This window comes from Lissotriton helveticus, chromosome 5_1 (genome assembly GCF_964261635.1).
Source record: "Lissotriton helveticus chromosome 5_1, aLisHel1.1, whole genome shotgun sequence".
Lineage (NCBI taxonomy): Eukaryota > Metazoa > Chordata > Amphibia > Caudata > Salamandridae > Lissotriton > Lissotriton helveticus.
In genome coordinates, this window is record NC_136065.1 from 244,022,995 (window position 1) to 244,037,102 (window position 14,108).

The following is a 14,108-nucleotide window of genomic DNA, read 5'->3' on the forward strand; positions in this document are numbered from 1 at the left end:
AGGTTTGGGATACGCCTCCTTTCCCAAGTGCACCCATAAGGAGTTTATCTTCCAGTGGGCTGAACCCTGGCATAGATGTGTTTTTGGGGCCATGGGTGGTTATTGCATGCCTAAGTTGTAAATATTTAGAAAAATGGGTAGAGTTAATGGAATATGTGTCCTGCAGCTCTTGTAAGATACGTATATGAGTCCCAGACCAAATATCACCCAATTGGGTTATGCCGATAAGATCCCTTTTCCCGAAGCCCTCCCGTGTGGCCACCTCCCTCAACCAGGATCTGCGCTACATGGGTGTTTGAAGTGTAAGTTTTGTGTCTGAATGAGTTTGGCGGAGTGTGGATCGTCATGCAAAGAAAACTGCTCAGGTCACAGTTGGGATGGCATTAGGGATTGGGGAGCTGTATAGCATCTCCTGGACCCTGGGGAACGCTAGGGATGTAAGCTCTACTTGGAATGCCGGATATGTCCACTCCCCTGACAACCAGTCGTTTATCACCAGGAGTTGGGTTGCCAGGTAGTAGCAGAAGAGATTAGTCATTCCCAGGCCACCATCATAGGGGACACGTTGACAATGGAAGAGAGCTAGGTGGGTTCCGGAGTTACCTCAAAGGAATGCTGTGGCAGACTTTTGTAAAGTTCGAAACAAATGGGGTGGCAGGTGAAGTGGGGAGTTCCCGATTATGTATAGAAATTGAGGAAGTATCAGCATTTTATATAGGGCTATCCTGCCCATTGGGTTCAGTGGTAAGGGATGCCATCTACGGAGATCCCCCTTTGATCTCTTGGTCAGTGGATTAAGGTTCAGGTACCAAGTAAGCTCTGGAAGGAGTGCTACCCAAATCCCAGGTAGAGGAAACTGAGGCGCCGGACCTAAATCTCAGATTGCCATGCCACGCAGTCTTGGGAGTCATGCAGGAGTACCAAGGTTGACTTGGCAGGGTTAACTTGTAAACTTGATGCCTTGCCAAAGAGCTGGAGAGCTTGGAGGCACCGAGAACCTGTTGTCTGCATAAAGTCTTCGTGGGTGTCCTCCCATTGCCATCCCGGTATCTGGTCATTGCATCTAATGAGGCGGGCCAGTGGCTGAATTGCCAGGGCAAAGAGGCGGGGGGAGGGGGCAGTCTTGCTGTGTCCCTCTATGGATGGTAAAGATGTCGGAGAGGACACTGTTCACTAGGACACAAGCTGTAGGGTTAGACTAGAGCATATGGACAAGTCTGCGGAAATGTGTAGCAAAACACGCCCTGGCTAATGCCTTCTCCAACTATCACCAATCCACCATATTGAAGGCCTTTTCAAAGTCTATAAGCAGTAAAGCCAGGCTAGGTGACAGGAAGTGACGGTGGGCTAATGCGACATGGAGTGTCGAAGACAGTACCTCGTGCTATGGCGGGGCATAAAACCGCATTGGTTAGGGTGAATAAGGGTGTTCAGCACAGGTCTAAGGCAGGTGGCCAATATCTTAGAATAGATTTTGACTTCAGTATTGATAAGTGAGATCGGGTGGAATTCGGGAGGATGATGGGGGTTGTGTTCTTGAAATTACTGTGATTGTGGCCACATCAATATCGGACGGGAATGAACCACTCTTTGCAGCCTCCTCATATCGGGTGTGGAGCCGGGGCACCAAGATGTCGTTAAATTCCAGGTAATACTCTGCAAGGAACACATAAGGGCCTGGAGTCTTCCCTGAGACCACTGCTCAAATAGCTGCTTCTATCTCTTCAATTGATATAGGCTTGTCAAGCAGCTGAGTCTCAGTATGGGAACATTGGGGGAGAGGTACCTCCTGTAGAAGGTGGGGGTCTAGCTCCAGTTCCAAAGGCGAGGCTGCTGTATAGAGACATCGATAGTACTCGGCAAAGGTCTGTACGATACTGGTAGGTACGAGCTGTATGTGGCCCTGGACATCTGCTACTTCTGGTATTGTTCACTAGGGGACGAGAAGCAAGCCATTAAAGGAGTTTGCAGTTTTTATTACCACAGCCGTAAACCTGTTGAGGTTCTCTACATTCGCTTTGCAGTTTTGAGGGAAATATGACAGAGTTCCCCACATAGGAGTCCAAGCTTCTGGGATATGTCATCCTGACAGCTTGTGATTGTTGCTCTTTCTAGGCGCAGGCCTTGGGCCTCTATTTGGGAGAGGTGTTCACTTTGTGCGTGCCTCTTTTTTTGTATGGTATCCCTTTGGTGTAACTCCTGACAGTTGTCTTGTTGGCCAACCATAATGTGCCAAGTGACTGAACTGTGCCATTAAGCTGGAATTATGTCTTCAGTTCCTCCCCCAGTGATTGTTTGTAGGCTTTGTCTTGAAGAAACCAGGCATTATGCCGCCATATGGGATGAAGAGTACCTATGGGAGTTTCCAGACAGAGAAGGAGGGGAGTGTGATCAGAAATGCCTAGGGAGAAGATTTGGATATTGGTGATGGCGCAGCAATTGGGGGCATGCATAAATAGGAGATTTATGCAGGAATGATTATGGTGGGCAGCAGAGGAATGGGTGTATTGGAGTTTTCTGGGTTCCATGTCCTTCATACGTCACATAAACCAAATGCAGCAGCCTAGTCTAAGTGGTGTTTGGTGCCCATACGGCGACCAACACTGGCAAAGATAAGATTAAGTGTATGTCCTCCCACACTCCCCGTTAGGTCTAGGAAACATTCCTGGGGATGAAATGATCATCTTAAAATTACAAGAAATGTATTTCTGCAGAAGAGCATGGATGGGTGGTTGACAGCTTAAGGTTCACACCTTAAGGCTCACACATAGTGTGAGTCTCCCACCACAAAACGTCTGTTATCAATTGTAAATTCTTATGGCCAAGAAAGAGGAAAGTTTAATAGAAATAGATATTGGGTGGTGCCCACATACTTTGGTGTCCTTATTTAGGGAATTCACAAGGAGATAGAACGGTTACCCTCATCTGCCACCTCTAACATCTGTTTGAGTTACAATGGACCTCTTCACTTGGTCCTCGCACGCTGGGGGAGGTGTGCTACTTGGCAGCTTGATGGTCTTATTTTTCCCCACCCCTTCCAGACCATGTGGGTGAGTACTGAGCTTGACAGCAGCTACCTGCACAGTCAACACTGGGGGGCTAAGTTATGGTCATTTTTGTGTAGTACTAATGTTTTAAGTGAATGGCTAAACGAGCTGAAGAGTACATGAGTTACCATCTTAAGTAATTTGCTTTTTCCATCAATCAGTACTGATGTGAAAGTCACCTTAGTGTGCAATCCTTTGTATCATCAGAGCGGTCTCTGGACACGCTCTCTCACCATACAGACGATTGACAATGCCTCCCTCCCTCAAGGTATCTACCCAGAAGCTCTCAAGACAGGCCAGATCCTCTCATTCCAAAAAAAAACTACACTAGACCCTGATGTCCTCACCAACTCCCTGACCATCACTCACCTACTTTTCATTGGTAAGAAAATTGGGAAAGCAATCTATGTTGAACTCCAAGATCACATTACAGGACCCGAAAAATCATTAAAATGTTACTAGACTTGCAGGCTGATTAACTTCACTAATCTATTCAACCTAACTGGAATGCACTTGACCTGTAAACTGGTCTCAAATTGTGTGATCATTGGCAAATATTTTATTTTACAGAGTTGCCGTTTTCTTCATTCTCACATGAGTGCACCTTCAAATATGTGAGTTCAGCATTTCTGCTGTCCAAACAAAACGTTTTGTTTGATTAAATTGACTAAACGTTTCCTCCCTGTGTAATAAGAATCAAGCCCACATATAGTGTACACATGATCCCTGACTTGCTTCTCAGTTTACTGATAGCAATGAAACCAAGGCAGGGACATGAGTGTTTCTAGGTACATGTTTAAACACTCACTTTTAATAAATATATCACTGAGGCATGATGTGATAGCGCATTGTCATTTACAGACAGTAGATTTCCAAGAAATGGCCAAACCCCTTCCCACTACCTTGCAGCTTCACAGATAAAACTATATAGTTTATTAACAATAATCTGTGAAAATTGGGTTTCAGATAACATATTTATCATTTGCAAATCACCAAGTAAAGAGTTCTGATTTGTTTTTCATCCTATTAAAATATTTTTTCATCACACAAATACAAAATGTGGGCTTTTTCAGCTACTGAAATATATTTTGAAATATTTTTACAGTTACTTATTAGCTATTTAAATTTGTGTTAGGAAAAACCTGATACCCTAGAGCCTTTCATTTCACACTTCGTACAGCAGGTCAGACAGTTCACTTTACAAAATCCTGAAACTCTGCAGTCCGAGAAGGAAAAGTAATTGTAAACTGACTTCTGACCTCAGTGTCTAAACAGAGAGTAAATGTGACTAGATAAACATAAGATTTAAAGGCATCTTTATTGCTCTTTGACTTTCTGATTGAACAAAACACCTGTTACTTGTCAACTCTCCAGAACGGAGAGTAGGTACTAAATATAGCGGATTTCATCAAACCGGACTTGCCATAGCAAGTGGGCAAGTAGGTTTCTCGAGCCTGCATTATTGCTGATCTTCTCCTGCACAACTATCAATCTAACTTCAGATTGGCTGCAACACAGACAGCACTCCTTACACATCAAAGACCATGCCCTTGTGACTCCATATGCCCCCTGCCAAACGGAAATGTCAGCTGCTTTCTACACTGTCGACCATCAAACTCTCATATACACCCTGGAGTCTCATATGTGAATCGCCGGGGCAATGTCCTTTCTGTGGTTCTCCTGCCTTTCCAACCGACATCAGCTTATTAAGTTGGCTACCTACAGGTTTCAAAAGCTCCCAGTCACTTGCAGAGTCCCTCATGGTTATATACTGCCCCCTGACATCTTCAGCCACTACATGAAGCTGCTTGGAGCTCTACTCACAGGTAGCAGCATCACGATTCACCAATATGCCGATGATACACAACTCTACTCTCTCATCTGCTTCAGACACCCAATGCCTCAAACAGTGCCTGCACATAATCCAGACCTGGAAGTCCAGCGCCTCCCTGAAGCTCAACCTACCCAAGACAGAATTTCTGTTATATGCCGAGAACAACAGACAAACAGTGCACACCTGGCTCAATGACATAAACCATGGCAGCTTCCAACCCACACTTTTACTGAATGCCAAATCACTTGGATTCACCCTGGATACCAACTTCATTCTCAAGGGACACATTGCCAAAAAACAAACACAACCTGCTACCAGCTTTCTCTTATAAAGAAAGTGAAACTGTTTCTTTCAGAAAACAACTTCAGACCTGATGTTCAAGCCCTAGTGCTATTGCATCTGGATGGTGGTAACGCGCTCCTCCATGGCCTGCCACTCTGCACACTGGCTCCCCTAAAGGGTATCCTACACACCACAGCATGTGCCCATCAGCGTCTGAAGTGATATGATCACATCACCCTCATCCTGATGAAACTCCATTAGTTTCCCCACTTACCAACTCCTGTGGGTCTTGGCACACCAGCTGCCAAGACACCATCAGATTACAGTTTAAAAAGTGTTAAAAGGAAGGCAGCAGGCCTTTTCCATCTATGTACCCAGGATCTGGAACAATATCCTATTATCCATCAGGACCGCCCCAACTTTGCTCCAATTTAGGGAGGAGTTGAAGAAGTACCTATTTAAAGAACCCTACATCAGAATGCACAGAGTCCACAAATCCAATACCTCTCCTGTCACTTATTGACTTTATGCTTGGGTTAGACCCTGTACAGCGCTCTGCTGCCTTTTGGCTAGGTTTGTGTTGTAGAAATACTACCTAAGTACATATTTGCCTTTCCTTGAAGAGAAACACAATCTTTTGTTATACCATTATTTTATTTAACAGCTTACTGACTGGCCCTTTTATTTCAAGATGCACGTAGCAATTTTCTTTCTGTTCAACTATTTTTGTGAATTTTAGATTGGTCTCAAAATTACTACTTGTTGTACATGTTCCATTTAATGCTGGACTTGAATGCAAATGGGTGTTTAACCTTAAACAGTTTTTAATCACCACAAGTTTTAATTGCATTGTTTTGTTTAAGGAAACAAAAGTAATTTTTAGATATCATGTATGATGTTTCCAATAAGCTGCTGCTTTTATATTTTGATTGTGCTTTTCTGCCTTGTTTTCATTGGTCCTAAGTGTGAAGCTGTTAAGTGTTTACTAAATGATACATGGATGTTTGTTGTCTATGAAGTACAAAACGGTTTCAGGAGTTTGTGATTAGATCAGGCAAGGTTTTATGCTTGGTTTGTATTTCAGCTGTTACTGGGTCAGGTATTCTTACTTGTACTCTAGAATGATTGCTGGCTGCCATGGTGGGATTTCCAGCCTCTGGTGGCATTAGAAGTTCTGTGAAAACTATGTTAGCATGTAGGAAATAACCCTGCTGCCTCTGTCTTATGATTTCTGTTCTTAACCATAAGTTCATAATTTGTCCTTAATGTTTTCAAACATTTGATGGAAATGTGTTTTTTGTTTGTTTACAGACCTTAACTCTTGATGCTGCTATTATGACCTATCCTCCACCTAGCGTGTGTCTTAATGGCACAGAATCTATCCAACAGTTCCTGTGTAAAGGTAACCGAAATAGAGAGGTGGCTTTCAGTCCAAAATAAGATGTTTTTACTGGTTGCGTTGGGGTGTTATACGAAACTGAAGAGGAGAGGCATCAGGAATGTCAAACGACTGAAAGCAACGCATGGAGGTTGTAAGTAACTTTTGAGGGACAATAAGCTAGCAGTCCTAAAGCTGCTAGGTGTGAAGCAATATCAGGAAACATGGAGATGACAGATAACAGTAGAGTGCGTTGTGATGATTACATTTGACATATGTAGGCAAAAGCAGTGGCAAAAATCTATTAGAAACCACAGAGGAAGCTATGGTTCGTGGACCAGCAGCAACCTTGATTATTCTACAACAAAGGAGTACCAGGCACCTGTCTAGGACACCACTTGTGGAGGGTTCCTATTTTAATTAAATATGACTTATTTATCATGGTAGGAGACAAAAGATTGTCACTTTGCCTCTGCATGCAAGTACCCCCAGTCAGTTGCTTCCATGTGTCCCATATGGGATTTCTTGATTTAATATAAATGAATTGAAGTATTTAGCTAGTGCAATTTAAGGTAAAGGTAATACATACTGAAAATGCTGGTGTGCATAGAAGATATCCGGTACAGTAGAATGGGATAACTAATTTCTAACAGAGTAGATTTAGGATCCAAACAAATGGTAAGGTGGTAGGGATTGTTAGATTATAGATGTTGAAGATGGTAAAACTGGTATGTTTTGAGTGCTTTGTGAAAGTCTAATCTTCATGTAATCAGGCAGATTTTCTCTGATAGTGTGCTCCATAGCCTGGAGCCAAAGGGGCTGTGTAGGACTGTTTATTTGGCTTGCCTTGTCTCAAGAGAATACCACTTATTGACAGAAAACTCTTGCTGATAGTTTTTCAAGGCTCTCAAGTCATTTTGGACCCAGCTGTGAAGATACTGACTGATAGGTTACATTTAGTTCAAACCTTTGTAGTTTCTGGCACATTTGGCTCAAAGATCTACCTCTTGAAAGAACACTGTCTACTTTTACTCTTCAAAACCAGTAACCCTTTCAATCACACAGTGATTATATCTTTGCCTTGAGCCCTGTAAAGCACTCTTCTGCAGTTTGGCTACATTTGTGCTATATAAATACCCATACACACACAACCATACACATTTCATCCTGTTATTTTTTAAAGCTTTGTTTATTAAACGAATTTCAGGATGAAACATGACAAAAAAATGCACATTTTCCTACCATGTGACTGTAGTGTAGATCTGCACGGCTTCTTAACTGAATGAAAAGAATCCTTGAATCCACATTTGTATGTATTACTGCCTCTTGAGGGTCTCTTACCAAAGCTATATTGCCCCTTAAATAAACTCAAGCAAGGACATGGTTGGTTAGTGGCCGGGTAGGTGGTGTGAATCTTTTTTGCTGCCCCACCCCCTCCCAATATGACCTCCTCCCCTCACTATCACCCGGCAAAAATGCCCCTCATCTCGCCATAGCCCGCTCTCAATACATTTTATTTGTTTTAAAGTGCTTGTATAGGCTGTCTTTACTTAATCACTCTGCAATCCACATAAAAAACACAGATCTGTTCTTTCAGCAAGCATATTAACCCTCTGCGCTACTTTATGGCGAGTCAAATCTGCCATTAGACAAAACTAAGATCTCTGTCTAGCAGGAATATTAATCACAAGAGTTATCATGACATTTTTATTGCTGTCTAAAAGCTAGACGCACGGGAACTCTGCAGCAGGTGCTTTTAAATCCTACGTTATTACAAAACGCTGCGCCCAGCCCCCTGAGGTCAGTGCCCTCCACCCTCCAGATCTGTGCCCAGTGCGGCTGCACTGGATGCACCGCCCTAAAGACGGCCCTTTTGGGTGGTGATGAACATCTCTCTAATGAAACCTTTTGGTAATACATGCCTGAAAATGTATTTGACAGATAACAACTCGTTCCAAGCTCTCTCTAGAGTTTCTGACTTATTTCTGACTGCAGCTATAAAAAAATCCACTACACTTTTACTCCCAGCGATGCATAGTCACTCACACAAACATATGGTGCAAGTCTTTCTGCCCAGATCCCTGCTTCTTCTCTTATGTACAGTCTGGCATACAGGATGACCTATCGGTTTTTGAGGACTATCAATTGATTTCCACAAAATGGAACCATTGTTCCCAGATAAAGTTCTCACTGAATTCTTGTTCTTAGTCTCCGTATAAATCCTGGTGCCTGAGGACAGAAGCTTTGCACCACTGCCGATTTCGATAACCTTACCAATATTCTCCAATTCTTTGATTGTTGAACCTCCATTTTATGCGCTGCTGCAATTACTGCACCATTTCATTGTCTGTTCCTTACTTAAGACACTTGAACAGGCTGGATGCTTGATGTTCCTATCAGTGGAACCATATTATTGCATCAAGGAGAAGCTTCAAAGATCCTTTAGCCATTGCGACCCTTGACTTTGCTAGGTAGGTCGCTCCCCCTCCGCACAGCACCGCCTGTGCGTCCTTACCCCAGCAGCCGCTGCTGAGGTAGTTGAGGTCTGTTCTATTGTTCATTATACTGCCCGTATCATTTTCTCTTTTGCTGTCTCTTGGTGACTGCTGTTGTCTGTCCTCCCCCTGCGCCTGTATTTTCTCCTTTACCCTTCTTTCCTTCTGTTCCCATTGTCACCCCTGTGATCTGTGCCCGTTTTCTCCTCCGGTGACCCCCGTGATCTGTGCCCGTTTTCTCCTTCTGTGCCCCCGTGATTCTGTGCCCTTGCCCTCCGTGCCGCCTACCGCTCCTGTCGCAGCGTCTCCACCCCCCTGACTGTCCATTCGCGTCCCCTACCTCCCGCTTCCCATCTTCTCCTCCCTCCCACCACCCCAGATATGGCGGCCTCTGCGCAGCTGCGCCTAAGGCAAGCTCGTCTACGCCTTGACCTCGCTCCACGGCAGGACCCCTGGCCCCTGCTACCGTCACGATGCCCGCCTCTGCTACAACTCCAGTACCCTCCATGCACTCAACGCCGGATGATCCCGCACCTGCCGCCTGACCGCCCCAAAGTGCACCCAAGGACCCTTCTCCTGCGGAACTGTAGCTTCACCAGCATCCGGCCCGCCAACACACCTCAGATGCATCAAAGAACGCAACCACCTCAGATGCATCCTTCTCAACACCCGCTCCGCACACAAACACGCCATGGAACTCTGGGACTTACTGGACTCCATCACCCCAGACGTCGCCTTCCTTACGGAGACCTGGCTGAACCCCTCTTCGGCACCCGAAATCGCCATAGCCATCCCGGAAGGATATAAGATCACCCGCAGGGGCTGCACCAATGGAGTAGGAGGAGGAATCGCCATAGTCCACAGGAAGTCTCTTAAAGTCTCAACCGACACCGACGACACCCTCAGCACCGCCAAACACCTACACTTCCAGATCCACACTGTTCCCAACACCACCCTCAGAGGAACCCTCATATACAGACCCCCCGGACCACAAGCACAGTTCAGCGACTCCATCACCGACCTCGTCAGCACACACGCCCTCGCCTTCACGGACTACATCCTCCTCGGGGACCTGAACTTCCACCTCGAGGACAACAACACCAACTTCTCCACCCTCGCCAACCTTGGACTCAGACAGCTTGTGACAACACCCACCCATGCCGCCGGCCACACGCTTGACCCCATCTTCTCTGCAAGCTCCCTCGTCTCCTTCAAACACACCACCGAGTTCCACTGGACCGATCACCGCTGCATCCACTTCACCTTCCAAAACCCACCACGCACCACCGCACCCAACGGATGCCGCGCCGCTGCTGGAACAAAGTCACCGAAGACCAGCTCTCCACCACCCTCGCCAGGAACCCACCCGCAGATCCGACCGACCCCGACGCCGCCGCTCGCAACCTCAAACAGTGGGTCAATGTCTGTGCCAACACCCTCGCCCCGCTCAAGAAGCCCTACACTAGCAAGAAAGCCAGCTGGTTAACCAAAGGCCTCCAAGCGAACCTTCCGAAAACTCACAAAAAAACTGGATCCGTGAACGAACACCGGAAAGCTACACAGCCCACCCGCAGACACCACCACCTCATCAGATCTGCCAAAAAGACCTCCTTCAAAGACCGCCTAGACAACAACGCACACAACTGCAAAGAGCTCTTCAACATCGTGAAGGAACTCTCCAACCCCAGCTCCAACACCAACGACATCCCACCTTCACAAGACCTGTGCGACTCGCTGGCCACCTTCTTCCATTGCAAGATCGCAGACATCCACGACAGCTTTAACGCTGGCACCCACGGAGACCCCCCGCTCCCACGACCACCACCCGCACCAACCTCCTGGACCAACATAAACGACGACGACACCGTCAAGATCATGAATACCGTCCACTCCGGATCCCCAGAAGAACCCTGCCCACACCACATCTTCAACAAAGCCAGCAGCACCATCGCACCCCATCTCCGGAAAACCATCAACATCTCCTTCGAGACAGCGACCTTCCCGGAGAGCTGGAAGCATGCGGAGATCAACGTCTTACTCAAGAAACTCAAGGCAGACCCCAAGAACTTCCGACCCATCTCCCTGCTCCCGTTCCCGGCGAAGATCATTGAAAAGGTCGTCAACAAACAACTGACGAGCTTCCTTGAGGAGAACAGCATCCTGGACCCGTCCCAGTCCGGGTTCCGCAGCAACCACAGCACCAAAACTTCCCTCATCGAAGCCACCGATGACATCAGAGCCCTGCTGGACAACGGAGAAGCCACTGCCCTCATCCTCCTGGACCTGTCAGCCGCCTTCGACACAGTCTGCCACCTCACACTACGAACACGCCTCTACGACGCCGGAATCCAAGAGAAGGCACTGGACTGGACCTCCTCCTTCCTCTCCGGCAGAACACAGAGCGTTCGCCTTTCCCCCTTCCGCTCCGAAGCCATCAAGATAATCTGCGGCGTACCCCAAGGCTCATCCCTCAGCCCAACGTTGTTCAACGTCTGCATGGCACCACTCGCCCACATCGCATGACGGCACGACCTCAACATCTTCTCCTACGCCGACGAGACCCAGCTGATCCTCTCCCTCACCAAGAACCGCCAAAGCTAACCTCCACGAAGGAATGAAGGCCGTCGCTGACTGGATGAGGAACAGCCGACTGAAGCTGAACTCGGACAAGATGGAGGTCCTCATCCTCGGCTCCACCCCCTCGGCCTGGTACGACTCCTGGTGGCCGACTGCACTAGGAACACCCCCAACATCCACCGACCACGCAAGCAACTTAGAGGTCATCCTCGACTTCGCCCTCTCCATGACGAAGCAGGTCAACGCCGTCTCCTCCTCCTGCTTCAACACCCTCCGCATGCGTCGCAGGCTCTTCAAGTGGATTCCCACCGAAACAATGACAGTCCCCCAGGCCCTCGTCCGCAGTAGACTGGACTACGGAAACTCACTCTACCCAGGAGCCCCGGCCAAACTCTTGAAACTGCTTCAACGCATCCAGAACGCCTCCGCACGCCTGATCCTCGGCATACCTCGCCGCAGCCACATCACACCCCACCTGAGAAACCTGCACTGGCTCCCTGTCAACAAGACGATAACCTTCAAACTCTTCACCCACGCATTCAAGGCGCTCCACAACACCGGACCAACGTACCTCAACAGCCGACTCAGCCTCTACCCCCCACCCGCCAGCTCCGCAGACCGCGCCCTCGTCCCCCGCATCCGAAGAGTGACCGCCGGTGGCAGAACATTCTCCCACCTCACCGCCAAGACATGGAACACTCTCCCCATTCGCCTGCGGCAGACCGAAGACCTCCTGACCTTCAGAAGACTCCTCAAGACCTGGCTCTTCGAACAGTACATTTGTAAAAAACAAGGGTCCCCTGAATGAATGAATGGCAACAAAAACCCCTAGGTCAGGGAAAAACACAGTGAAGGTATCAACCTAGGCAGTAATAAGAAGCTTGCCCACGTAATGGTGGTAGGACAAGGACAACCCACTTCCAGTTAAAGGCAAATTTTATTAAACATAAGTCAAAAAGACATGATTACAATTGAAAAGTTAAAAGGCATGTGAACCATGCAAATGCAAATGTAATACAACAAATAACAAATTGAAATTGAAAAAATATGGAGCAAATTACTTTAAAAATAAATTACATAGAGTAACAATAATTCATATAAAACACATATAAACTCTCTATAAAAAACATATAATGAGTATTTTGTCGACGCGCGTTTCGGCGGCCAGCGCCTTCTTCAAGACAGAAACTCAAATACCTAAAATTAAAATCACAATTAGTGACACAAAGTATAAATTTTTCTTTTAAAAAGGCAATAAAAACAATACATAATACTCAAGAAAAATTTAAACAGTCATGAATTCATAAATGCAATGCACTGTAATAGGAAGTGGGGAGGTGGTAGTCCTATATATTTAACAAGCAAGTCCCAATTATGGGGAATCAAAAGGTAAGCCTCGGTGCTCAAGGTAAATGAAAATTACATAGCAAAGATAAATTGTCCAAAGGCACAGTCTATGATCACTTGTCCTTAGAATGGTAAAGGCATAAAGGCCAGAGTAGAAAGAGAGCAGGATAGGCACAAGGAAAACCTAAAATAATATCTTATTTTTTTATGATAAGCTGACCGATCTCTTAATATGGATACTACATCAGGCTTACATGTCTGGAAAATTAGAGAACAAGACATTAACTGTATTGTGAACAAAAGATTTTTTTGTTCTTATATTCTTCTATGGCGCCTGAAAAAATACAAGGATTAAAAGGGGGTATACTTACTTCCAAGCTACAAAATTCTGTAAATGTCACTTTCAATAGATGTGTGAGTTACAGCACTGTTATACCACTCAAGGTAAATACACTTTCGAGAAAATGAAATGAACTTCTTGGTAAAGTGGAATGATGCTGTGATGTAGTGATACGTAGAAAATGAAGCTGTGGGAAACAAGAATAGCATGGTTTCAAAAAAACGGCTTATTATAATTATTTTCGAGTGGATCAACTACTGTAAATAACATGCCTACCTATTGTCACTTCCAAACCGTCAACGTTAAAAATGCATGGAGACACAGTGTGGAGCGTGCCTTGATTAAAAAGTTACAGTAACGGATGAGAGCTGTAATTAACACAATGATAGCGAGTGTAAAAACAAAGGAAAAACAACCAATAATCCTCTTAAGGTCAATAATCATATGTATAGTCTAGTTTGTATACCTTGTGGAGGTAGACGTGTCCGTGAACCTTGATAGCGGTCGAGCGGAAGTCACACTCAGGCGTAAATGCAGTAAAAACAGTCAGGGCAGCAGTTCGTCCTGAAGAGACATATAATGAGTATTTTGTTGACGCGCGTATATGTTTTTTATAGAGAGTTTATATGTGTTTTATATGAATTATTGTTACTCTATGTAATTTAATTTTAAAGTAATTTGCTCCATATTTTTTCAATTTCAATTTGTTATTTGTTGTATTACATTTGCATGGTTCACATGCCTTTTAACTTTTCAATTGTAATCGTCTTTTTGACTTATGTTTAATAAAATTTGCCTTTAACTGGAA

At 45.6% G+C, this 14,108-nt stretch overlaps 1 protein-coding gene across 2 annotated transcripts in view; it reads left to right on the forward strand.

Annotated features, from left to right (window-relative positions):
- LRSAM1 (leucine rich repeat and sterile alpha motif containing 1) overlaps positions 1–14,108 on the forward strand; it is a 362,528-nt gene that overhangs the window by 173,945 nt on the left and 174,475 nt on the right. For both annotated transcript variants that reach the window (XM_078642118.1, XM_078642119.1), the window contains one exon: positions 6,475–6,565. In XM_078642118.1, coding sequence (XP_078498244.1) covers positions 6,475–6,565 — 91 coding nt within the window. The remainder of the gene's footprint in view (positions 1–6,474; positions 6,566–14,108) is intronic.